General features: G+C 41.0%; 1 protein-coding gene across 2 annotated transcripts in view; it reads right to left on the bottom strand.

Annotated features, from left to right (window-relative positions):
- Positions 1–23,983, bottom strand: part of ahdc1.L (AT-hook DNA binding motif containing 1 L homeolog) — a 56,840-nt gene extending 32,857 nt beyond the window's left edge. For both annotated transcript variants that reach the window (XR_001934384.2, XM_018246427.2), the window contains exon 1: positions 23,560–23,983. Coding sequence is in view for 1 of the 2 variants with exons in the window: in XM_018246427.2 (XP_018101916.1) it covers positions 23,560–23,626 (67 nt within the window). In the remaining variant the exon portion in view is untranslated. The remainder of the gene's footprint in view (positions 1–23,559) is intronic.
- Between the last annotated feature and the right edge of the window lie 1,898 nt (positions 23,984–25,881).

Raw genomic sequence — 25,881 nt, 5'->3', positions numbered from 1 at the left:
AAGGTTATTCTAATGGATGTTGGATCTGAAACAGATCCAGGGACATCTGTTCCACCCTGTAATTATGGAGAGCCAAGAGGGAGAGAGACAGGCAGAGAGAGATTAGGAGGCAGGAAGATAAGGCCAAGGAGAGAGGGAGGAGAGAAGAGTGTGCCCTCAGCAATACAGCTACACAGCACACACCTTGCACATTTTATATGCTGAAGTATTCATATTCCCCATATTAAAATCCCAACTCTGCACAGGGGAATAACTCAGTAATTCACCTCTAGCACCTGACAAAGCCTTATTACAGTTAACCCAGAACCCCCACCCACATTCTTACGATAAATGAAAGAATCTGCCAGCTAACAAGAAAAAAATGACTTTCACCTACAGCCCTACAGGGTGCACATGGACAAGATGTCAAGGAAAAGGTATGTAAAGTGCTGCTTATTCGTGCATATAGTGAAGAAAAACACTGTCAGACGGGGAAGGCTGTTCTACGTGAGGAGACCTGGGAGATTTGGAAAGATCTGGACCTATGAGGGAATAAACAAGCCTCTGTAATCTCACACCCTGCTTTCTCTGCCCTAACACCACATGGTTTTTACTCCACCCACTTCTAATCCGGCCTGGAGCAGGAGAGGGCAGAGCTGGGATTCCAGGACCCCTGCCCTGGGGAAGAGGAGGAGGTATCTAAAAAGGAAAAAAGGGAAGGGGGGGGGGGGTTCTGAAAGGATAGTGTCTTCCCAAACATGTGAAGCAATGTCCAACCAAAGAGCGTCTGGTTAAGAGGAAATAAGACAGCGGAAGGAGAAAAATAGTACCTAAAATAATTTTAAAAGTGAGATTCTGAAAAATTGAGTTAAGAGCTAAAATAAAGCATCAAAACAAGAAATAAAGGAATAAACTTAGACTGATGAGGGTAAGCGTATTTTAAGTGAGATGAAAAACAGAGGGGGGAGGAAATGCAAGACAGAGAATAAACAGAGAGAGAGAGTAGTTTGGGGAAGGGGGGAGTGTGGGAGAGGAAGAGCAGAGGGAGGGAGACAGATCCGCCAAGACATTATCACCTCTTTCCAACATCTGAGACAGACCAGGAATAACCACACAGACACGCAGTAGGGAAACAGGGAGGAGGGAGACAGATTGAGCTTACACTGCCACGCTACATAGACCTTTTCCCATTTCATTCTAGCAAGGTAGGGGTTACAAAAAAGAAGGGGAAAAAGATCCTGTATAGCAAATACTTTACTGTTTCACCATCCAAGCAGGGAAAGGGTTACACACTGCCATGCTCCACAGGACTCTGTAAGGGGATTTAAATTCCACACCATATGCCCCTACTGATTTTGGGGGAGGAGGGGCCATTGAGAAGGGTTAAGTAGCCTTAAACCAAATAAACATGGAAAGGTGATAAGACCATCTGCAGGACTGGAGCAGGGGACTGTCTAATGACCATTCAGGCCAGTGACCAGTCTGAGCCAGAAACAACCACTGAAGCTATTTTTGGACGTTCCACCCCCAGCAAAATACTGAGAGATCAGCAGGGGCTTGTGGTGGGACGGTAGGGAGGGTAGAGAGGAATGAGTACACTCCGACACTGGGTCACATTGCTCATAAGCAGGGCTGAATATTTAACCCATGAACAGATCACTAAAATATGCAAAGTTTCTAAATGGGTTTAAATTCTCCAGAATTGTAATGAAAAGGATTATTCACATTTTTTCAGATTATTGCATTTTGGATTTCTTTTATAATTCCTCAACTAATAATTAAAGGAATTGTGTAACCTTACACCTGGCCCCTGATTGTAAATACAAAAATAAAATCTGTGTGTCAAATTCAGCCCTCATAGTTGCATCTATATGTAGAGAAAGCAGTGACCTGTGTGTTCATTATGTACCTAACAAGAAAAAAATTTGCCATTTTATTCTGTGGTAAAATGTTTGGTGTTATCCTGTTGCTATGGTAAGGGACCCAGGCAACCAAACACCAACACTAGGGTAAGTATAAAAAAAATTATTTCATACAAACAATACCTTCACTTTATTTTCTATGTGCAGCAAGGTCACCAATTTTGTGCTTTTCAGATGGAAGTGTGAACAAATTTTTGCATTTAATTATTCTGTTATGATATTGATCCCTGTCCATTCTACTATTGTATTGTTAATGTAACGTACAGGACAGGGTAAAATAACACATCAACTTTGTTCTAATGTAGTAATATGAATGATTTTAAGTTGCATTGTTGTTCAAACACAAGCAGACTGCAAATGAAAAGCCGATTTATTGGGGGGGGGGTGCCAATATAAGTATTGGGGTAAGGGCACACAGGGAGATTCGGGGAGATTTAGTCGCCCGGCGACTAATCGCCTCTTCTTCAGGGAGACAATCTCCCCGATCTGTCTTCCCCTAACTTCCCACCGGCTATAAATCGGCAACAGTATGGCACTCGCGGCGCTTCTGTCTCTTTGCCTCACGAGGAAACTTCGGGCGTCTTCGGAAAACAAAGCGCTGCGAGTGCCATAACGCTGGCGATTTTTCATTATAGCCGGCGGGAAGGCTGATCAAGGAGATTGTCGCCCAGAAGAAGAGGTGAAAAAACGCCAGCAGTATGGCACTCGCTTCGCTTCTTTTTCCGAAGATGCCCCGAGTTTTCTCATGAGGCAACTTCGGAAAACTAAGTGACATGAGTGCCATACCGCTGGCGATCTTTCATTATAGCCGGTGGGAAGTAAGGGGAAGGCAGTTTGGGGAGATTGTTGCGCCGAACAAGAGGCGATTTGTCGCTGGGGCGACTAATTTCCCCGTGTGCCCTTACCCTTAGATAGTAAATCCCATTGCTCAATTGTTTTCCTAGAGCTAGTTCTTTTTTTTAGAGAAAATATGGCCAGCCCAGGAAAAGAGCTAACAGAATATATGAAGTTAGGATTGCCACCTTTTCTGAAAAAAAAACAAACAAACCCACAAGCCTACCAGCCAGGTGGCATGCGTATATGCAGTAGAGTACAAGTCGGAAAATGATATTTTGTTGCACATGCACAAGCTGCAGTCGGATACATCAGTAATAAGGTATGATGGCAGCACTGCACTGTAGTTTTTTCCTAGGCTGGTACAGTTTTTTCTCCAAAAAGGAGGACTGGCCTGGTGAAAAAATAGCCATTGCTATATCCAATTCTTTACATTAAACATGGAAGTACTTTATTTTTAGTAAAAAGTTTTAGAGACCATGCACTGTTTTTCTAAGCCCACAATAGACCTGTATTATGCCATTTAAGGATAGAAATGGTAGACTGACCTCATATTGCATGCTTATTATACTTTAGAATTATCTATAGACCACAGTTTTATAGCTAACGTTATTCTTGCATACTAATTGTTCTCAGCACTGGACAGAGATATATTCAAGAACACTTTGTGCCTGTCCAAAGAAGGCTGTAGTTAGAAGACAGGTAACAGCAAGAAATTGCAACACCAGGAAATTAATAATAGTACAGATATAGGATCAGTTATCCAGAAAACCATATTCAGAAATAAGTAATAATATAATAACTTGTACTTGATCCAACCAGCCAGTTGGGTTTCTGTAATGCTTTCATTATTTTTAAGTAGATTTAAGTTATGATGATCCAAATTACAGAAAGATCCATTATCCGGAAAACCCCAGGTCCCGTGAATTCTGCATAACAGGTCCCATACCTGTATTTGGAACTGGTTAGGGAAGCACTACATTCACAATTTGGTTACATGCAGAATCTGCCACAAAAGCCAACCACAGTAGCCTCGAACAAGCACTTGGCAAAGCAGACTTCCCATTGCAATCCTGGCATAACATGCAATACAATTTCAAAGAGAGTGGATACTAAGTAAAGGTAGAGTTGTCTGCCTGTCAAGATATAATAATTTAAAGATATAATAATGCGCCATTTTCAATGAAAAACGTTTATATGTGCAGCTCTGTGAACGACAATTGTGATTTCTACGGAAAACCAATTTATAAACAGCATAAAGGAAAATTTGATGTGTATATGTATATATAAATCTATATCATATAATACAATACAAGGTAATGCACCTGCTTACAGGTTAGCACCATAAAACACAGGGGCGATCCCAGGCATATTGCCAACTGAAGCGGCTTTCGGTCTGTGCAATTGCACTCTCTGCACTAGAAGAGACGAATTTCCGGGATAAAAAAAACAGAAATTTGGCTCTTAAAGTTTCCAGGAGTGGATGTTTGCAGCCTTGTGGGGTGCTTCCTAATGCGAGTTTCTCGACTCATTGGCGCTGCACCCCTGATAAAATGGGCATAGCCTTATATTAAAGGGACATTGAACTCTAATGATATAAGCATTCAGTAAAACAGTTTTTTCTATACACGATGCCTTATTTACACATGATTATCATTACAATTGGAGTCAATGGCCTAACTATAAAAGAAGCTCACCCTGTGGTCTTGGAGGCCTGGAGAACGGGGGGCCTGGACTGAGGGGTTGGCTTCCTTTATAGCATATTAATCCCCCTTCTAAATATTCGACGCCGGGCCATGCAAGCAGGCATGGGAGAGCTTTGGTTGTGGGTGGGAGCTGCTATGCTGTTTTCGCAAGTGGGCCCGGTATCCTCTTGCAACGCCGTTCAAACAGTTTATCAGGAAACATTGTGGCACCCTAACCTTTCAATCGGCATATCAAAGACAAGGGTGTACAACAGTTTTACCAAGGAAGAAAAGACATACAAAGCATGCAATCTTTTGTGCATCTATAACTATTCAGCATAACATCATTTAAAGGCATGGTTCACATCTAAGCTAACTTTTTATAGCTGGTATGTAATAAAAGGCCCAGGAGTAGTAACCCATAGCAACCATGGGTAGGATGGGATAGGTAGCATTAACTGATTATCTGAATAAAAGCAAACATCTTTTGGTTGCTATGAGTTACTGCTCCTGGGCAAACTTTTACTAAATGGGGGTACTATGGGGGTTAGTATGTTATAAAATTGACCTATACCTGACTTTGAAATTGGTCATTATTTGCCTCTCTCTTCTGTCTCTTTACAGTTTTCAAATGGGGTCTTTGAAAGGGGCCTCTTCCACTGCTCATACTAATTTATTAAAACATTCACTGATATCCATGTCATTTTAGTATGTTATTAATAGAATGTCTTATTCCTATAACTTCAATTGGTCTTCATATATTTTTATAGTCCTATTCTGCCTTTTTCCAGCTTTCAATTGGGAGTCACAGGCCTCTGCAGCCAATAAACTATTTCTCTATAAAACTACAATTTTATTGTTATGGTTAATTTTTATTACTTATCTTTCTATTCATTCCCTCACCTATTCATATTCCAGCCTCCCACTGTAAACTACTACCTGGTTGCTAGGGTAAATATCCTACCAACCAGATAGCTGCTGAAATACCAACCTGATAGCTGCTGAACAAAATGCTATATAACTGAAATTTGACAAAAAATAAGAAATGAAGCCCATCTGAAAATTGTCTCAGAATATAATTTTTTACATCACAGTATAACAGTTAATTTAAACTACACCTTTAAAGAATACAATAATACAAGCAACAGTGAATTCTAGCTGTAGCATGAAAGGGGAAAACACCTGTGCATGTTTGAAAATGCTCTCCCCTTCGATGCTGGACAATGGGGATTTTGTGCACTAGGCATAGGGAGACTGTTGCTTCTCTCCATCATGCTTCTCCAGGCTCAGACTGGCAATCGGTGGATTCTGGCAAATGCACGAGGGGCTGCTGTAAGATGCCACAAAAATACCTATTTATTGAACCACATTTTTTAATTTTCTCACCCATAATGTTTAGGGTACATGCAGCAATTTGTTCATATGACAGAATGCAAGAATGTTTCTCCAAGCAAAGTCTATGAGACATGTACATTATGATCAATCCTTGAGTATAATAAACTCTAAACTATATTACTGGACATGGGGTTGTACTGTACTGTATTGGCCTCTTCACCACCACCAGAGAAATTACTGTGTGTGACATAAACATAAAGCTTGTGTGTGCATTTGGTCTCTGCTTGAGATCAAATTTGGGTGCACTGTGACAGGTGCATACCATTTCTTTCAATGACTAAACACATGGGGACGACATGGAGTAATTGGTGGAGAAACCGCCAAATTATGTGTTAGTGCAGTGCTGTCCAAATTCTGTGGTACCGAGGGCCAACATTTTACTGGCCTGTGTGGAGGAGGGCCAATAATGGAAGTCAGTGTTGGCCACTCCCCCTTTAAACCACACCCACATTACCACAAGAACTTTTAAGATAATATCCACATTAACGGTGGTAGCACACCAAAAAACCAAATGGTTGGTGCTCACTACAGGGAAATCCCTCATCACTCATGTGTGAAAAATTGAAGTCATGTTAAAAGCATACCCTTAAATCCATATGCCTCATCCTCCCCTGTGGATAATACAACAACCCCCCAACACAACACCTTAGGGGCCCTTAACAAAAATTTCCAAATGCTAACAAATCCCAAAAACAAACCCCTAACAGGCTTACATTCCACAGGTAGCACTGGGCAACCAGAGAATGGCGCACTCATGCAGCACTGGGCAAGCAGAGAATGTCGCACACAAGCAGCACTGGGCAAGCAGAGAATGGCACACACAAGCAGCACTGGGCAAGCAGAGAATGGCACACACACGGAGGCAGGGCCAGGCCAAGCTATTTTTGCACCCTAGGCCAAGGCTTCAATCAGTGCCCCCCCACCTAGTCCTGCATTACCATTTCCCACCTTACCAGTCATATAGCCCCCTGTACCTGTGCCAGCACCTATCATATTGCCTCCATTTGTACCTATGCCAATGGCAGTCAATCCCCCAGATTGCCCCCAGGCCCCAATCTGTACCTGTGCCAGCAAAAGCCAAAACATCCATCATATTTTTACCCCCAATCTGTACCTATGCCAGCGGCAACCAAAATAATCCATCATATTGCCCCAATTTGTATCTGTTCCAGCAGTAGTCAAAAATCCATCATATTGCCCTCAAACATCTGTGTATCTGTGCCAGCAGCCCCATATTGCCCCATGTACCTGAGCCAGCAGCAGCCAATCCCTTATATTGCCCCCAATCTGTACCTGTGCCAGCATCAGCCAAAGGTTTAAACAATGCAGGGTGCAGTTTATCTCTACAGCCCTGTGTTAGTGTGATGGCAGACAGCATTCTCAAATGTATTGTCGCATGCAGTTGCAAAACATGCAAATATACCATTCTATTGAAGTCAATGTGAAATCTGAATGTGAAATAGATTTCTCCTGACTATAATAAAGGTGGCCACACACAAGACAAATAAGAGTATATGAGTCGGCAGCTTATAGGCCCATGCATAGGACCTGCCTGACCAACATGTGGACAAAAGTCAGCCAGATATTAAACATGAAGGTTTAAAAAATCCCACCTGGGTGAGGCCCACATTTGCTTGCTGATGCAGTCCTTGGCCCAACAGCCTGCAATCTCAGTATTGTGATTAGCCCAATATAGCCCATCTCAATGCAGACACATTGGGGAAAAAAAGCTGTGGGTTGACCTCGCCAAACAAGCTTATTTCAGATTTATATAGACTACTAGATATTTTCTTGCATCAGTATCTACAAGTAAAAAAAAAATAAAAAAATAAAAATAATGGAAGTAACACCCTTATTTAACAGACATTTTGTCCTATAGGTGTGTAGAAACCTTGAATGGCAGTTACCCAAATTTTCAAGTACTGTACTAGACTTTGTAGACATTTTCATGTAAAGCACAATACATTTCAGCCTCCGTCGCATACACTTCATATTTACTTAAAAAATATATTTATTTACATAAATTCGTATTTATATACTGTATTAGCCCTTTGAAAATAAACAAGTAAATGTTTTTCAGGGTAGAAAATGTAACAAAAACTAGGTAAAGCACACTTTGTTTATTAGATACATATATAGGCAAATAAAAATAAAATGCAGCAGAATAATTAGAATGCCATCAGTATTCGTAAAAGTAGAAAATGTCCATGACAGGGTTAAGGGACTTTACAAAGGTAGAGCAAGTGTATTGGGGGATCTGAATTCCTTCCCAGCTGCAGGCCTGACTGATCCCCCCCCCCTTCCTCCCCTTTCCTATCTGTACACACCTGGCAGGATACTGAGCTCTGTCTCACAATGCAGCTCTCAGCTCACAGGAGCAGTATTGTGTGGGACCTGACATGGGAGAGTGGGGGTAGAACAGGGACACAGAGGGACCTGTGTCACTTTCACAGAGACAACCAAGTCTGGGTAAAATAATAAGATACAGGAAACAGCCTGCCTCTCTACCCTTGTACAAGGGGATATTAGCAGAGAAAAAGCACATCAAAATCTAATAAAGGCAAAGTGTGAACTAGCAGTAAAATAAAGATCACCTTCATATCAGTATTAACATGTATACTAATCTAATAAAGGATACTATACAGAAAGTATATATCGAGGCAAAAGGAACAAACTACACACAAATATTAAATACTGATCCCTAAGGGTCTGGCCACACGGGCAGATTCGGGGAGATTAGCCGCCAGACGACAAATCTCCTCTTCTTCGCAGTGACGAATTTCCCCGATCTGCCTTTCGATGGCTAAAATGTAAATCGCCTGGGGGCATGCACATGGAGCGATTCGCTTTCCAAAGTCGCCCGAAGTTTCCTCGTGAGGCAATTACGGGCAACTTCGGAATACGAAGCACTCAGTGTGTCTGCCCCCAGGAAATTTACATTTTAGCCAGCGGAAGGCAGATCGGGAAGATTAGTTGCCGCAAAGAAGAGGAGATTTGTAGCCTGGCGACTAATCTCCCTGAATCTGCCTGTGTGGCCAGACCCTTAGAGAACACAAAGCTAGTCTTTTTTTTTTTTGCCCTTTGTGTCCTTGTTTACAGGGTGGATGCATCAAACAGATACTTTCTTCAAATCGCAGACAGCCTTTAAGGGGGAAAATAACACATGGTAACCATCAGTTTAAACCCACTGCAGCCAAAGTAGCTTGGATACAGAGACAATGCTTGAAAACTAACCAACTTATATAAAATATAAAATTTTTAGAAGCGATTAGTGTGACAAATAAGCAGTCAGGAGTGAGCCATATCTCAGGTAATCTGCTGCAGCAATTACAAGTTATCACTGAGGCAGGAAAACATCTGGGAGTTGGATAACTGGATCATACTGGCAAAATAATGCCGACATAAATATTTTTAATCTTGAGACCCTGATTAATTCTCCAATGGCAGCTGCCCTCAAGAGTGTATAACAGTGGAGTGTATGGATAGCCTGGGAAAAGAAAGTGATGTCACAGGAGAATACACAGGAAACAGTGAGGTAAAAAAAAGCCAAATTCAGTCATGTATATAGAAAACAGAGAAAGGAGGAGAAAAAGTGATATATTGAAAATATGGGTAAAAAGAAAGAAACCAATGAAGATACATGAAAAACAGAAGATTTAAAAACAAAAAAACAGGGAGGAAGCACAGGAGAGAAGAGCTGAGTGCAGGAAAAGCAGGATGAAAAAAGTGCAGAGAGAGCACAAAGAGGGAAAAAGCGCAAGAAAAGCAGAATGAGGAAGAGAGAAAGAACAGACGACAGATGAGGACGAAGAGCAAAAAAAACCCCACACAAATGGGAAAATACTGCAGAGGCTAGAGAATAAAAATAAAGGTATATGTGCACTGGAAAAATGTAGACATCAAATAAGGTACAGCTGTAAGTGAAGAGAGAGGTAACAGAAACCAAAGGAGCATGCAAGTGAGAGAGAGAGAGAAGCCAAGGAGTTTGAAAAGCAGAAATGAAACAGGGGGGGGGGCTGAGTGAAAAAAGCAGAGGGAGTGAGACAAGCACAGAATAAGAGAAGAGCGTGAAAAGCATACAAAGAAAAAGCTAGAAAGAAAGATGGGGACTGAGGCAGAAAGAAAATGAGGAGTGAATAAACACAGATAAGCAAGTAGGGAAAATTATATAATTGTGCAAAATGTTTTTGTACCACAAACAGGATCAAACTTAAGAGAACTACTAACAGTAAGGAAAGGCTTTAATAGTGAAGGGGTGAAAGCAGTTGGAATTGTGTTGCCTTCTGGCTACAGAAAGGAAGAGTTACACCTTAAGTAAAGCAGCCATAGTGTCAGAAAAGAGAAGAACGCATGAAGGGAAGTACCAGATACAATGTATACACACTAAGGAACAGCAAGGAAGCAGATTTCAGTGAGTGGAAGGGAGGCTAAGTAAATTGTAAATCATGTGGACATTGAGAAAAAGACACAGAAAATAAGTGTAAAGAACAACAAAAAGGAAAAGGAGAAAGAAAACCCTAGTGCACATTAGGGCAGGCATCATTTTCACTAGCATCATTTTCACTAAGAGGGACTGGGGCTAAAGGCCGATATTGGATATATACGAGACAACAAACAAGGAGAATGGAGGTGAAAAGAATAAATAGAAGGAAAAAGTTTGTGAAGAAACAGAAGTGAAAACCATAAAAAAATAAAAAGCCACAGATCAGGCAAAAAGCTGGTTGGATCAAGAGGTGAAAAAAAAGGTGAAGGCAGTGGTGCATAAGCAGACAAATTCTTTGAGCACAGAATACAGACAGCGCACAGGAAAAAAGGCTAATATATACAAAAGGAAAGAGAGCAGGAAGAGAGGCAGCAGTTAGCAGCAGGCAGGGGACCTGGCAGTGCCAGCCCTCAGCATGTAACACAGCACAGATGGGGGGAGAGTAATGTGAGGAGAAGCATGTTGTTCAATCTCTTTTCAGCGTCCAAATACTACCTCCCCCCCCATACACACACTCTTTGCTCCCTCTCTCCCAGGCTGCAGGGCTGGAATTTTCCACTGGTTTTTTTGCACATCCCTCAGCCTCCAGGAATGCGGCTGGCTACTTCTCCCTCCATGCACATCCAGGGGATAGAAGGCCAGAACACCAGAGGCTGTTGGGGTGGGGGGAAGGAAAGAAAGAGAGGGAGGAGGTGAGCTTGAGGGACATAGCTGGCCAGGCCCATAGAAATGAGGCTCTGGCTGCTCAACACATGTTTTTCAAGACTAACACCCATTAACAGTTTCAAAGCATATAGACACCACTGGCTTAGGATCCTGAGTAATACAATATGTATGCTGTGCTGCATGATACAGTCACTGCTGTGTTAAAATGCTGGTGTGACACACAGTGCATCCACCTCTGGGTTGTGTAATCACTTAAACAATCTAAAACCAAAACAGATTTTAAAAAGTGACACAAAGATTATAGGGTGGGAGCCAAATTCCTTATTGGGTCACAGTATTTGCCACAGAATATTAACAATGAAACAAAATCTTAACTATATACGTACAACCAAAAAAATGTTGTACAGCACTGCAGAATATATTGAATATAGTTGAATTGCTAAAACTTTATACATTCCCCTTTATGCCAGTGATAATCCTTCAACTAAGAGAAAGGCAGCACCAGTGGGTCTCACAGAATTCAGTGTCTCAAAGGTCATGTGAAATACCACCAAACCCATTCCACAGATTCCTGCTTCCAAGCTTGCTGTCAGAAGGCAAAGTTGGTAGAAGCAGCCAGACGTGTCTAAATCCTCAGATGGGAGCAGCAGCTACGGCCACAGATTCACAATTCTAAGATATGCCACCTCTGTGCTGTACATGGTTATGTACCATTTAAAAGGCAGGAGTTGAAGGGGTGTCAACTAAAACATCACGATACGTGTATATTTGGTGCCCGTAAAACCTCCTCTCTCTTTCCATGTAACTCCACCCCATAACTCCTCCTTCTCTCCACACAACCCCTCCTTATAATGCTTTCTATGATATGCCTTTCTTACCACAGCTCTTTCTATACAGATCTGCTCCCCACAAGAAAATCTGTTATTTTCATTAGTTAGCACTTCTACACCTCAAAGTGTGTAAAGGTATATTCCCAATATTAACACATCTTACTATTCTGTCCATTCTTCATGTTCTTAATATTAAACAGGTTCTAAGAACTTAATCCATGAAACCCATATACTGTACTTGGTTTTTAACTGGTTCAGTATCTGGAGCAGAAAGTACTTAAATTCCCTTTGATTTGTAGGATTTTTGTTATAAGTTCTGGTGTTTCCATAGCAACCCAATGCTGTGGCGAGAAATCCTACATCCCTCCCCTAAAGTCTGACTGGGGGAAACTTCATGTCTCTAATGGGCTGCGACCCTTTTTACCTCAACATAACACATATAGTACCAAAATGTGTTTCTACAGTTACACACATACACACACACCAGCATATTAGCTCATCTTCTACCCAGCAATATAAATCTTCTTTCCATTGTGAATCAATGCTCAATGAAAATCTCATTCAAGCATCTACAGCTGAAAAATATCCTTGAATCTAAAGCGGCGTGTGTTCACCTAGGTGTACATACATGCTATTTCCCCTTATCTTTTCTTCTTCCTGTGATGTTAACAGTGAGTTTTAGGTTTGTTGTTGGTCATAAAAATAGTTTAACACTGGGTACAGGGCCGGATTTACATAGCGGGCGCCCCTAGTTCCACTGCAGTTTGTCGCCCGTTCCCTCTCCTTTTTCATCATCAATGGGGATGGGCACACGGGAAATTAAAAAATTATTGTATTTCCTGTGCATCCCCAGTGTTTTTGAACCAATGTGGGTGTGGTTGGGCAGCAAGCCGCCCCTACAATCCTGCCGCCCTAGGCCCAGGTGGCCTTTCCACAAATCCGGGCCTGACTGGGTAATAGCCTGGGTGCCAACAAAAAATAGGCAAACTGCATTTTCCTGAAGTTCTAATTCATAACCACCTAATGTTGGGTGGGTTATAAAAACCATAACCAATAAAACGAATTAACTGCTACAACGGCAGTCTGAAATGATTAAATGGTACCCCAACATTCACTTAAAGTTTCTCCACATGCTATTCTGTCCAAAAATAATATGCAGTGCTTTATATAGGTTATCTTTCGGTTCAAACTTTGGCCCAGTGAACTTACAGTCTTAGCCCTCTACTACATGCACACAGAGACAATTTCATCACAAGTCAAATAACCTACCACCATATTTTTGGAGTGCGGGAGAAAACTAGCAGTGCCTACTTTGGGGTGGCAAGAAAAAACACACAGACATGCAAGGAGAAGATATAAACTCAGGACAGAGTGCCCTGGTGAAAACTGAATCCAGGATCCCAGCACTGTAAGGCGGCAAAGCTAACCAGTGCTAGTCTCAATTAGTTGCAGAGGCCTTTTTTCTTCAGACACCATTACTGCTCCATGGGACACCGTCATGGTATAAAGTATGGTATAAAGAATGTTCATCCTAAAATCAATGTTTACTCTACCGTTGCTTAAAGGGGTTGTTCACCTTTGAGATAACTTTTAGTATGATGTACAGAGTGATATTTTGAGACAATTTTAGCTTTTTATCCAGCAGTTCTTCCATTTGCATCTTAACCCATCTGGTAACTAGGGTCCAAGTTACCCTAGCAACTATAGATTAATTTGAATAACAGATTGGAATATGAATAGGAGAGAGCCTGAATAGAAGGATCAGTAATAAAAAGTAACAATAACAATACATTTGTAGCCTTAGAGAGCATTTGTTTTTTTAGAAGGGAGTCGGTGATGCCAATTTGAAAAGCTGCAAAGAGTCAGAAGAAAAAGTAAAAAACTATAAAACAATAAATAATGAAAACCAATAGAAAAGTTGCTTAGAATTGGCCGTTCTATAAAATAATAAACGTTACCTTAAAAGTGAACCACCTTTAAATGTTAAAATTCACTTGGGGTAACTATCACACGCCAAACCTAAACTAAAGAAACCATGGGGGGGGGGGGGTCAGAGCACCTAAGGAAGCCAAATAAGTGATCTCTCCCTGCCTCCACCCCTCTTGCTGGCTGCCTACCCAATCATTTGTTTGGGGCAGGCAGACAAAATTAAATTACTAGAAAGAGACATTACCATACTGCAGACACCACAGCGGTCCAGGGCGCCTTTTCCCCAGAACTAGTCACAATAATACAGTAAGTATTTTCTCCAATGAAACATACCCAAAGCTAATGGGATGACCAGTCTTAAAATAGGTTGAGACCTGTTATCCAGAATGCTAGGGATCTGGAGTGTTTGTGATAGGGATCGCTATACCTTAAGTCAGTTAATAATTTTTGGGGGGTTCCGGATAAGGGTTTTTTCCTTAAATTGGATCTCCATAACTTAAGTTGTTCATTTACCGTATATACTCGAGTATAAGCCGAGTTTTTCAGCACCCAAAATAAGCTGAAAAAGTCTACCTCGGCTTATACTTGAGTCAGTTAAAAATTACCTTACCAATTGGTCCATCTGGGTGCTACGATCGCTTTTGCACCAGTATGTAATTGGCAGCAGTGGGCCCACCAATTCACGCATCAGTCATTCTGTGCAGTGGGCTCACCGCTTCACGTATAAGTCATTCTGCTTCCGCCCATAGCTGCCTGCCAGTACTTCTCTAGTTGGAGCCGAGCTGCCGCCTGCCGAGGAGAGGACCCTTTTTGTCACATAATCGACGATGGACCCTCCTATGCTGTTAAGCGATTGGCTGCAGTGTGCCTGCACATAAAATCTACGTTTGAGGCAGGAGGCAGCCAATGTAACCTGTCCCCACATGTACACTCTATTAGGTGCAATTTTCAACTGCAACCAAGCGCATTGTGGTACCGTGGCTGTGTGATCATCACATCAGCACATGAGCTCTCCAGTCTCCCAGGTGGCACATCATACCTAACTTAAAGAAACATTAACACCAAAAAATATTAGTGTTTTAAAGTAATGAAAATATCATGTAGTGTTGCCCTGCAATGGTAAAACTGATGTGTTTGCTTCAGAAACACTTACTATAGTTCATATAAACAAGACGCTGTGGAACAATGGCAGAAATTGAAAACGACTATATGGCACAGGTTAACTAATGGAAAGCAAATAACAACATTAGACAGACAGATCTTATTTGCTATCTGCTGTGTAACCTGAGCCTTTTCTCCTTTGAATGGCTGCCTCCATGGCTACACAGCAGCTTATTTATATAAACAATAGTAGTGTTTCGGAAGCAAACACAGCAGTTTTACCAGTGCAGGACAACACTGAATTATATTTTCATTACTTTAAAACACTTATTTTTTGACATTACTGTTCCTTTAAGGATTTTACTGGCTGGCCTGCTGCAGAATCACAAAAGTTGGCACAGGTACTGACTAGCTGCTGCATTTCTCACCCTAGGCTTATACTCGGGTCGGCTTATACTCGTGTATATAAGTAAACCATAAATAAACCCAATAGAAATGTTTTGCTACTAATATGGATTCATGCAGCTTTGCTACCATAGAGCACAAGGTACTGTTTTTTATTATAGAGAAAGGAAGTCCATTCTTTAAAATTTTAATTATCTGATTAAAATGGAGTCTATAGGAGATCACCTTACAATAATTTGGGGCTTTCTGGATACGCGTACCACACCTGTATTAAAATGTATATGCATAGTAAGCTTAATTTATATACAGGTTGTTTTTGCGTGTGAGCTGCCATACAGTCTCTTTACTGAACAGACATATCCCATCCGTAGCCTCCTGTAAAAAAAAAAAATACTTCGGAAGTAAATGGGAGAAATGCTGTTATATAGCTTTGCATGTCATGTAGAAGAAAATTCTTACATAAGACATAATTGCATATATATGCTGGAATTCACCCAATTGAGTTGATCTTAAAAGCATTCATGAACTGATCAAAATCTGCATCAGCTTTTAGGGTCAGGCCACACTGGGCGTTTTGGGGAGATTTGGTTGCCTGGCGACTAATCGCCTCATTTTGGTTGCCTGGCGTCCAATCTCCCCAAATGCCTTCCCTCACTCTGCGCCGGCTGAAATGAAAAAGCGCCGGCGCTAATCACACGTGGCGATTCGTTTTCCGAAGTCGTCTGAAGTGGAAACTTTGGGCAACTTCGGAAAACGAATCGCCGCGTGTGATTAGCGCTGGCGTTTTTTCACCCAGTGTGGCCTGACCCTTACACAATTTGCGAATTCATCCAAGACAAGATAAGATTTTTTTTTTACAGGGGGGAGGAAATTTTCAGACACACACTTTTAGGTTGGAAAACCGGGTAGTAGTACTTCTATTCATTTCTTTAGACCAATTCGGAAGCTTATCTGCCTATGTGTGGGCGCTCCCGACGGGTCCTCCCAATCGATATCAGGCCAAAAATCAGGCAGATATCGATCAATGAAGTTTGATTTTTTTTCTATAATCCAGGACCGAATTGGCTAATTAATGCAGTCCTGCGACCCGTCAGCGACCATTCGCAGCATTCTAATCCAGGGCCGAACGCTCGGATTCAAGATCCGCCCGTTTGGCGACCTTGCCAAACGAGAGGATGTTATAGTATATGTCCACCTTAAGTTGCAAGTGATTAATGGGCATTACTTGTATTTCATATAAAATCAGATTTAAATAAACTGCCTAATGGTTTCAACATGTGGCCACTGCCATTCTGTTTCAACTAAATCCAGTTTCTCAACTGTCAAAACTAAAAAGGTACAGGTGGAATGAATTGGGTGTATATATACACACACAAGACACACACAATATAATATGTGTGTAGAAAGAAAGAACGAATAATTGTGCAATCTATACACCCACTAAAGATGCCATTTGAATTGATTTGGTACAACAAAATAGCTGAAAATAGAGTGGAAAAGGTATCAGTGGCTAGGAATTGTGCCCCCTTAAACTTAACGTGCCACTGAATTTTAAACAATTACAGCTACAGCGTGTATCAGTCAATATATCTTTCATTCAACCCTCACACTTTTCCTCATACAATGCTACATTTTATTCACACCGCTTACCTCAGAAAACTGCTCATCTTCCTCTTTGATTACTTCATCACCTCCTGTACATTCCCCATGTATTTTCTCATCTATCCATAACTGTAAAATCCAACTCTCTCCTTCACAGCTCTCTCCAATTCTTTCTCTTGTTTTCCTCCCTTTCTCCTTTGGGATGCGGCCTACTCTCTGATGCCTGCTGTCTGTCAGGTCCTTGCCACATATTTTCTGCTGACCCCCAACCGTTCCTTGCTGCAGCAGAGTGGGAGGGAGGGGGAGAGCGCCAGCACAGGCTCCAGGGCATGAAGGGGGAGAGGGTGGGGAGGAGAAATCCGACAGGGCTCTACCATCGATCTGATAACTAAGCTTAAGCTGGCACCTCTCCCTTCCTGCACAGATAGCACACAAAAAGTATAGTGGAGAGTGTCTGCTGGATGGGAGAAGGCAATGCAACATTGCTGTGAATATTAGTGCAGTAGAACTAGTAAGTATATATTTATTAACTTTACTTACAAATCAGCTGCAACACAAATTGACAAACGAAAAGCAGCCTATTTCCAGGTAATCAAAGCAATATGTCTATGCATTAAACAGTTTGTTATCGTACGCCTTGCTACACAGACAGATGACCAAACTGTACTGCTTTTAAGGGCGTTGGGAAGCTGGCAGTAAGGAGACACAGCCAATGGGAAGGATTGGCAGACAGGATATTGCAAGTGTTGAAGTATATTCTGTCAAAACTGCTCCCCAAATTCCTACATGGAAATTATCTTGCAAAAAGTCTGCAATTTACCAAACTACCCTACCAAATCGACCTGTGCAAGGTAGTAATGACCATTCCGAACCTGCATCCAGGCAGATTACCATTTTTCTGACCTGAACGTGCCACTGATATCAAATAAAGTTGGATCTGAGAAAGTGCAAGAACACATTAATAGAAATACCAAGAAAAGATTCCACATGACACTTCTTACCCTGTGTTTCTCTCTGTTGTACTTGCTTACCCAAACTGCTATATAGATATGATAGCTATCTAGTAAAAGCTTGAAGGTTTGAAGCAAAGTATGTTTTTTCTTCCTCTGACATGCTCAGCCATATGCATATACATAGATTAACATGTAAAGAGTTATTTGGCTGGGTATTAAAGGAACATAAATTAATATATATTATGTAGAAAAAAAGAATGTGTCAGAGATGTACCCAAACCTAGAATTTATTTTGGATTTCATAAAAATCTGCCTATTTAATATCACTGGTTCCATTCCAGATACATGGTATCCTCTGTGTATGGGAACTAATGTTTAGAAATATTAGGCAATTTAAGATTGCGAGCTCTACAGGGGAAAGTATTCGAATGTATACAAATTAACACACACACACATATATATCAATGAAGTTTTATGAATACATTATATCAGATACAACTTGTAAAATGTTGGTACAACATAAATGAAGGTTACAAAATTTTGTTTACAGATTATGTGATTAGGGCTGCAAAGAAAAATCTATACAACCCACAACTTTCCAAAATAGGAATAAGATGCAATCAAAACGATCAATAATCAGGCAAATTGGCGGAGTTACTTAATTTTAAATATTAGAGGTTAACTGCAGTGGCCCTAACTATACATCTATTAGCAAGTAAAACTGCTATATCAGCACTGACCTAATGGATGCAAGCTTTTGGTTTTCTAAAGAATCAAAACCATTTTGCTAAATTTACATATACAGTGCCGAAATGATATCCTACACTAATTATATCTGATAAAAAGAAACCTGTAGTATGTAGGGAGAAACTTTATTAACATCAACCCCTGTCAAGTTTTATTAGTTGTTTTTTTTTGGGGGGGGGGGGAAGAGTCATTTAATAAAAGTTTCTTTTAAATTATAATGATTGTGAATTCAGAAGTATCAGTGATATTTATATTTGAAATACTGACTTAAAAATCCCACCTTTCCTGAGCAATATTTAATTATTGCAAAACACTTTAGAGTAAATATAGCATGCCAATCTATGCTCTAACAATGGTAATGCATGAAAATGAATTTAAAAATGTTTAAGCATTCATTTATCAAGATGCATTCCTTGGTTTGCTATTGTTGACATACCTATAGTGAAATAATTTTGATCAATAACTGTATATAAATAACTATGTTCAGTTTAATATTATTCCAACGATTTTACCTATGGGAACTTAAGAAGAAAAACAATACTCCATGCAGCTGGCAAAAACACACACACATTCTAGTACAGGTCATGCTATTTAGGCTCAAGCCATTTTCAAATAAAGCAAGTAAAACATAAGAACGTGGGGTAACATATGCAGACACTTATCTGTATACATGGTGGACAAAGAGAATACCTCAGGCCTTTTCCTGTCTCCAGATTTGTTCCACCTACTCCATATAGCACATTTGCGCTCTTCTATCCCACAATGCACTTTTAAAACTCATGATAGAAAGCTAACAAATAAACACAGTAACAAATTTAGATTTGCATGTGCAGCATCACTGATACTTCAAAGTCCAACATGGTGAGCTGCTGGAGACAAAATTGAAGGCCTTACTGTTATAGACTGGGGCACTAAGCTCAGTACATAAAAATTTGGCATATTTGCCACAGTGGTTTTTAAGGTTTAGTTCTTCTTTAGGGCTTACAATGAATTTTAACCATATTTTTATAACTGGGTGGAACAAAAAGTCAAATGCAATGCGATCTTTTAGGACTCGGGGCAGAAACCAAAACTGATTTATAACTTGTATCGGGAATTGAGGGGGAAAATATACAGACATTACAGACAGAATTATATTACCCAGGCTATTGTCCTTCCTAATGAAGAAGATAAGTGTGGCCAATAAATAAAGTTGGTTAATACAGAGATAGATGAGAAACAACTGCACCAGTTTTGTTATCTGGCTATATATGGTAATTCTCAAAATCAGATATGGACAAATTGAACTACAGACTTAAGGTGGCCATACACGGATAGATCCGCTCGTTTGGCGATGTCGCCAAATGAGCGGATCTCCCTCCGATATGCCCACCTTGAGGTGGGCAATATCGGGCTGATCCGATCGTGGGCCCTAGGGCCCAACGATCGGATCCTTCACGTTCGCAAACGGGCGATCGGATTGCGGGACCGCATCAACGAACAGATGCGGCCGCGATCCGACGAGATTTTTAACCCCATCCGATCGAGAGGGGGCCCCCATACACGGGCCAATAAGCTGCCGACTCGGTCTGTCGGCAGCTTTTATCGGTCCGTGTATGGCCACCTTAACACAGTAATGCCCACTGCCCTAGCTAGCGATCTAATCTCAGGGGATTCATGGAGAAAGAGGAAGTGAGGGATGCAGACAATGAATGTCACCTGAGCTGGGGCATATGTCCCCTGACCTTCCCCCCTTTTTCTCTGTGTATAATGGCAACTATTAATTAGAAGAGAAGGGGGAGTGAAGGTAAGAGAGAGAGAGACAGACTGGTAAGAACAGTACTGAGTCAGTTTGCTTTTGGAGCTATAGATCATTTTGCAGAGGGAGAGAGATTTGGCCTAAAGGATGCTACAACAAAAAGTATGCTGAAAGAGGCCTAAAATATAACAATACAGGTACATAAATAGACAAAAAGAGTGTGATCTAAACATATTTGTACAAACAGGTATACATAAGCAAACATCTTCACAAGATTGTAAGCCCTAACAACCAGGGCCCTCTTTACTGTATCTGTCAGTATGTAAGTGTTTAAGGTATTCACTCCTCTAATGTACAGCGGTACTGTGTAATGTTTTGACACTTTTAAAATACTTATTAACCATAATAATACAAAGTTGCCAGGATATATCCACACATGGAATAGGCAGCAATGTGCTGCAGAACTTCAAGTCTCAGAATTTTTCCATCAGTTCATTGAATTATAAGATTCTGGAAGTTGAAGCTGAGCAACAGCTGGAGTACAAACAGTGGTCTCCCCTGACCTATTTTATTTATTGTCAGAATGGCAGATACAGCAGTCTGTAAAGGAGAAGCTAGTATTCCATCCATCTTTTGCCTGTAACAAGAATACGCCATTACTCCTGGAAAAAATCTACAGACGCTGTACCCTTAGCTGCCCTTAGCCTTGCTTCTTTCCACCACTTCATTGACAGGGACAATATTTTTAAAATCTGAACACATACTCTTATTGTAAAAAAAGACACAGTTTGCCCAGGTCAATAACCCATAGCAACTAATGAGATGTTTGCCTTTATGCAAGAGGCCAGTAAATGCTGGTTGCTATTGGTGATAAGAACCCTAGCAAACTTTGAACTTGTATTATATAAGTCATTTTGCAGCCTATCATTTGGGGTTGATAACACACAACAGCTGTGCCACCCCTAAAGTGAAATCCAATAAGGATGATTTGGGTATCTAGAAGCCTTTGGTGTGAATAAAATTGGTGTAGAGGACTATGGGAGCAAGCTCATACAATTAAAACAATAAGGATGGGTGCAAGTTTTACAGGGTGACAGACAAGAAAGCCGATGCTCCTAAACTGCACTGCGCACCTTCGTCAAACTATTCCATGGATAAAGAGCCCAGGTAAAATGTGGGGTAAATATCCATTCACTTCTGGTTATTGTTATTACTAGAACAAAAGTTGGATGACCACTATACAGCTTCCATGCATCTTTCGCATATATGCTTTGTTAAAATGTTTGATCACAAATGGGTTGCTTGAATGCAAAAAGTTCAAAAACTCCTGTAACAAAAGTTTGAGCATGTGAGTCTATCAAATGACCATGCAGCTAATGGAGCCATCTGTGCAAATTGGCCTATCCTGGCCATTAACAGAGAAAAGCTAATTAACAACGGGTCAAATTAAACATAGTGTTTTATTATTTCTAAAGAGTGATGTAAAAGCTGATGTAAAACTATAATGAGATTTAGATTTAATCATATAGGGAATACCTGGATATCTCACAGAAAGTGTTGTAGCCTAACGTATGCGCTAGTCTCAGGTTTCTTTGGCATTACTTTAGGCTTTTTCCAAATATCCAATTCACTGTTTGGGTCAACCTACATACACCAATATGGTCTGGTAGTTTGGACATTCAACCATCAAACAAGCAGGATGGTCAGTCCTAATTTTCTGTCTATGTCAGCCAAAATATGACAAATCCACCCACTGGACAACTGGACCAAAGGCATCTCTTACAAGTTACAGAGTGGTATGCAGATGTTTTTAAAAACAGAAAAAAATGAGACATAAAGAGACAGACATTTAATATGAAAAGAAACAATGTAACAGGGTACCATAAAAACTGAAACAGACAAGCATAAAGCTGGGACAGACAGACAAGCAATATAGTAGGAAGAAGCTTTATCATGACAAAGATGTAGTATGAGATTTGTGTATGTTCAGTACATAAATGACATGCGCAAGTGCCAAGTCAGATAAACTTGCAATAAAGTGTGTATAAATGTTACTTAAGTTAGATGCATTAACTTTTCTTTCATAATAAGCGCATTGCACATTTATGTAGCCTTGTATTATGTATGTGACATTATACTGCACATGCTCAGCCACACATATGTAGAGGACTATGGAAACAGACATAAAGACTGAGAGATACATAAAACAGAGACCACAGAATGAAGTCACCAGTAAGAAAGCCCCAAAAAGATAGGAAGTTGATAACGTAAGGCATATATTTTGATCAGGAATATCCAGCATATCCCCTCCAGCTGTTGCTGAAGTAATATTTCCAGTATTATTCAATAAACATAGCTGGCGGTGCACACTTAATGCATACCTAGGCTAGATACTGGTAAATGAGAAGACAGGAAAGAAAATAGACAAAGCTTGTAACAGTCTATATAACATAAATAAATATTATATAGGGATTTGGAGAGGATACATGCAGGAAACATAGAATCCCGCAAGGATATTGCCTGCAACAAATTAGATAAATCTCAATGCAACCCAGCTTGTCATTCAGTTTACAAAATGTTACATTGTATCCTTTAATAGCAGGTGAGAGGGAGAGATGATTTAAAAAAAAAAACATCCTAGAAAAGGTAATTAAAGAAATAGCACACAGGGGAAACGACACTATAATCCTGGGACACGTCGTGTGTATCCTGAAGGTATGAGGCAGACGGACCCCCTGGTATAGAAAATACCAGAGGAAGACTGAAATTGGCCCCCATGAGATTAGATCCCAGCACAGAGTGTATGAACGTTCCAATTCTGTGTGTGTATGATATAAATAAATGCTCTAAAGAACACAGCTATTTGTGTTTATATCACAGTACATCATGACTCTAAGCTTTCTCTCTCTAAACACAACTATGAATGGCTTGGGCTAACGCACACAAGAGACACTTACCCACAGAAATATGTCAGAAGTCCCCCCAGGGATGGACGAATTGAGGCCCCACGGCTGTTTCTGAAAGCAGTGAAGTATCACTAACCCCTCTCCCTCCCCAAACACTAAGCTGTCAGGAGGTGGGGGGATGCTGGGACTTGTAGTACAATAACAGCTAGAGGACCAGATGTTGGAGAGGACTAACCATTGCCCCCTGGAACTTGCAAAGCCACATTACATGCACACTGCTAGCCGTGCACACTCCCCCGTAAATTGACACCCCACGGTGCTTCTCTCTCTCACACACACACACACACACACACACACAGCAGCACCCCCGAAGCAAAGACTGACCGCTCCCCGCCGGCTCCTGCTCCTCTCTGCCACTCATGGCTGCTCCGGCACCGGTCACGCTCAGCATAGTCACATCATCTCTCGACCTCGGTGATCCAGTTCCCAGGTGGCACCCCAAGATATAAGGCTGTAGTCCAGATAGTCCCGGCTGCCCGTGCGAGGGATCTGGCTCTCACCCCAGTCGCGCACACACACTGGGATTTCTATCTCTCTCTCTATATCCTTCCCCCAGGCCCTTGTTGCACCTCCCTTCGGTCGGTCGCTGCTCTATACACACCAGGGGGTTGCTGGTTCTTGGGATTACGCGGTGCGCCTTTATTGCTCTCCGGTAAATCCCCGTTTTTTCCGCGGCTCTCTCTCCTCCTCCGTGTCTCTGCGCTGAGTGTGTCTGAGCCGCCTCCGCCCGCTGCTGGCTCCGCCCCTTCTCCCTTTCTCCCCCTCCCAGCGCCGCGTAGCGTGATGGGACATGGAGTCCTCCCACTGGGCCTCTTACAAAAGTTTTACGGCATGCTGGGAATTGTAGTATGCATTCTATGAAAACCATAGCTCGTACGCATGCGCACACATTTTACTTTCAGATTATCGTTCATCGTTCAGGACTTTTGCCGCACGGCACGCTGGGGTGGGTAGTTTTTAGTGTTCTTTCCTTCCGTAGATGATAGCTGTATTGGGAGACTGTCAGTAAGTCATTACACATAGGTTTGCGACTCATGGAACAGCTGAAGAGAAGTGGCTGAAAAGTAGAATTCGCTGTCAGTCTTGTGTTCATGCATAGCTTTTAGGACCGAGTCAGTAAGTGATAGTTTGTAGCTGGCATGAGGCATGCTGGTACATGTAGTTTCTGTTGTACAGCGGCAAGGCATTCTGGGAGGTGTAGTTTTGTATTAGGGTACATTAATGTAATGTGCGCACGTTTGTTGTGGACAAGATTCAAATATTTTTCTGGCGTTTGCTGTCACGTGTATGAATGGAACAGAAGAGGAAAATGTATATATGTGAGCAGACTGTTAACCCAAGGAGTTTTTAGGGGTAGATTGAAAATATTGCTAATTTTTCCTTCTTGGCTAATTTAAAAACGTGTCTGCAAATAGTAAAACGTACAAATGTTTTTTCTCTTGTTATAAATTTTGCATGCCTCTCAACCAACTACTGAAATCATTTCTTCACCTTGGACCTGGTGCAGTCCTATTGTTTTTTGTTTTTTTAATTATAGGAATGACAATATTAACATTTAACAAATGGTAACGACAGGCCTGGTTTTATTAATTTAAAAGCCATTATAATTATTGGAATTCAATAGAATTTTATACTTCACTGACATTTCTACTTCATCACACCTAAAATTAGGAATGCACCGAATCCACTATTTCGGATTTGGCCGAACCCCCTAATCCTTCGTGAAAGATTCGGCCGAATACCGAATCCTAATTTGCATATGCAAATTAGGGTTGGGAAGGGAAAAACATTTTAGACGTCCTTGTTTTGTGACAAAAAGTCATGCGATTTCCCTCCCCGCCCCCAATTTGCATATGCAAATCTGGATTTTGTTTGGCCGGAAAGAAGGATTCGGCCGAATCTGAATCCTGCTGAAAAAGGCCGAATCCCGAACCAAATCCTGGAATCCAGGATTCAGTTTGGGATTCGGGCTTTTTAAGCAGGATTCGGTCGAATCCTTCTGCCTGGCCGAACCGAATCTGAATCCTAATTTGCATATTTAAATTAGGGGCGGGGAGGGAAATCACGTGACTTTTTGTCACAAAACAAGGAAGTAAAAAATGTTTCCCCGTCCCACCCCTAATTTGCATATGCAAATTAGGTTTTGGTTCGGTATTCGGCCAAATCTTTTGCAAAGGATTCAGGGGTTCGGCCGCATCCAAAAAACTGGATTTGGTGCATCCCTAGTGACAATCCAATCATAAAACTCCATTATGTTATGATGTTTTCCATACAGGTGTAGAATCTATGCTTGGGACCTGGGGTTTGCCAGATAATGGATCTTCCTGTCATTTAGAACTCCATACCTTAAGTCTGCTACAAATTACTTAAACATTAATTAAACCTACTAGGATTGTTTTGTCACCAATATGGATCTATGCAGCTTAGTTAAGATCAAGTACAAACTACTGTTTTATTATTACTGAGAAAAAGAAAATCATTTTAAAAAAAAAATTCATTATAATAACACCTAGCAATTTAAATAGGCCTTGTATTGATATTACATTTTTCCTATTGTTTTAATTTTAAAAATCCATATTTCTGTATTTTTGCCATTATAAAGAAATAATTTGATGGTTGAGCTATGTATGTTCACTGAACTCACCT

The sequence above is a fragment of the Xenopus laevis genome, chromosome 2L, assembly GCF_017654675.1.
Source record: "Xenopus laevis strain J_2021 chromosome 2L, Xenopus_laevis_v10.1, whole genome shotgun sequence".
NCBI classification, from domain to species: domain Eukaryota; kingdom Metazoa; phylum Chordata; class Amphibia; order Anura; family Pipidae; genus Xenopus; species Xenopus laevis.
This window is presented reverse-complemented; position numbering and strand designations above follow the sequence as displayed.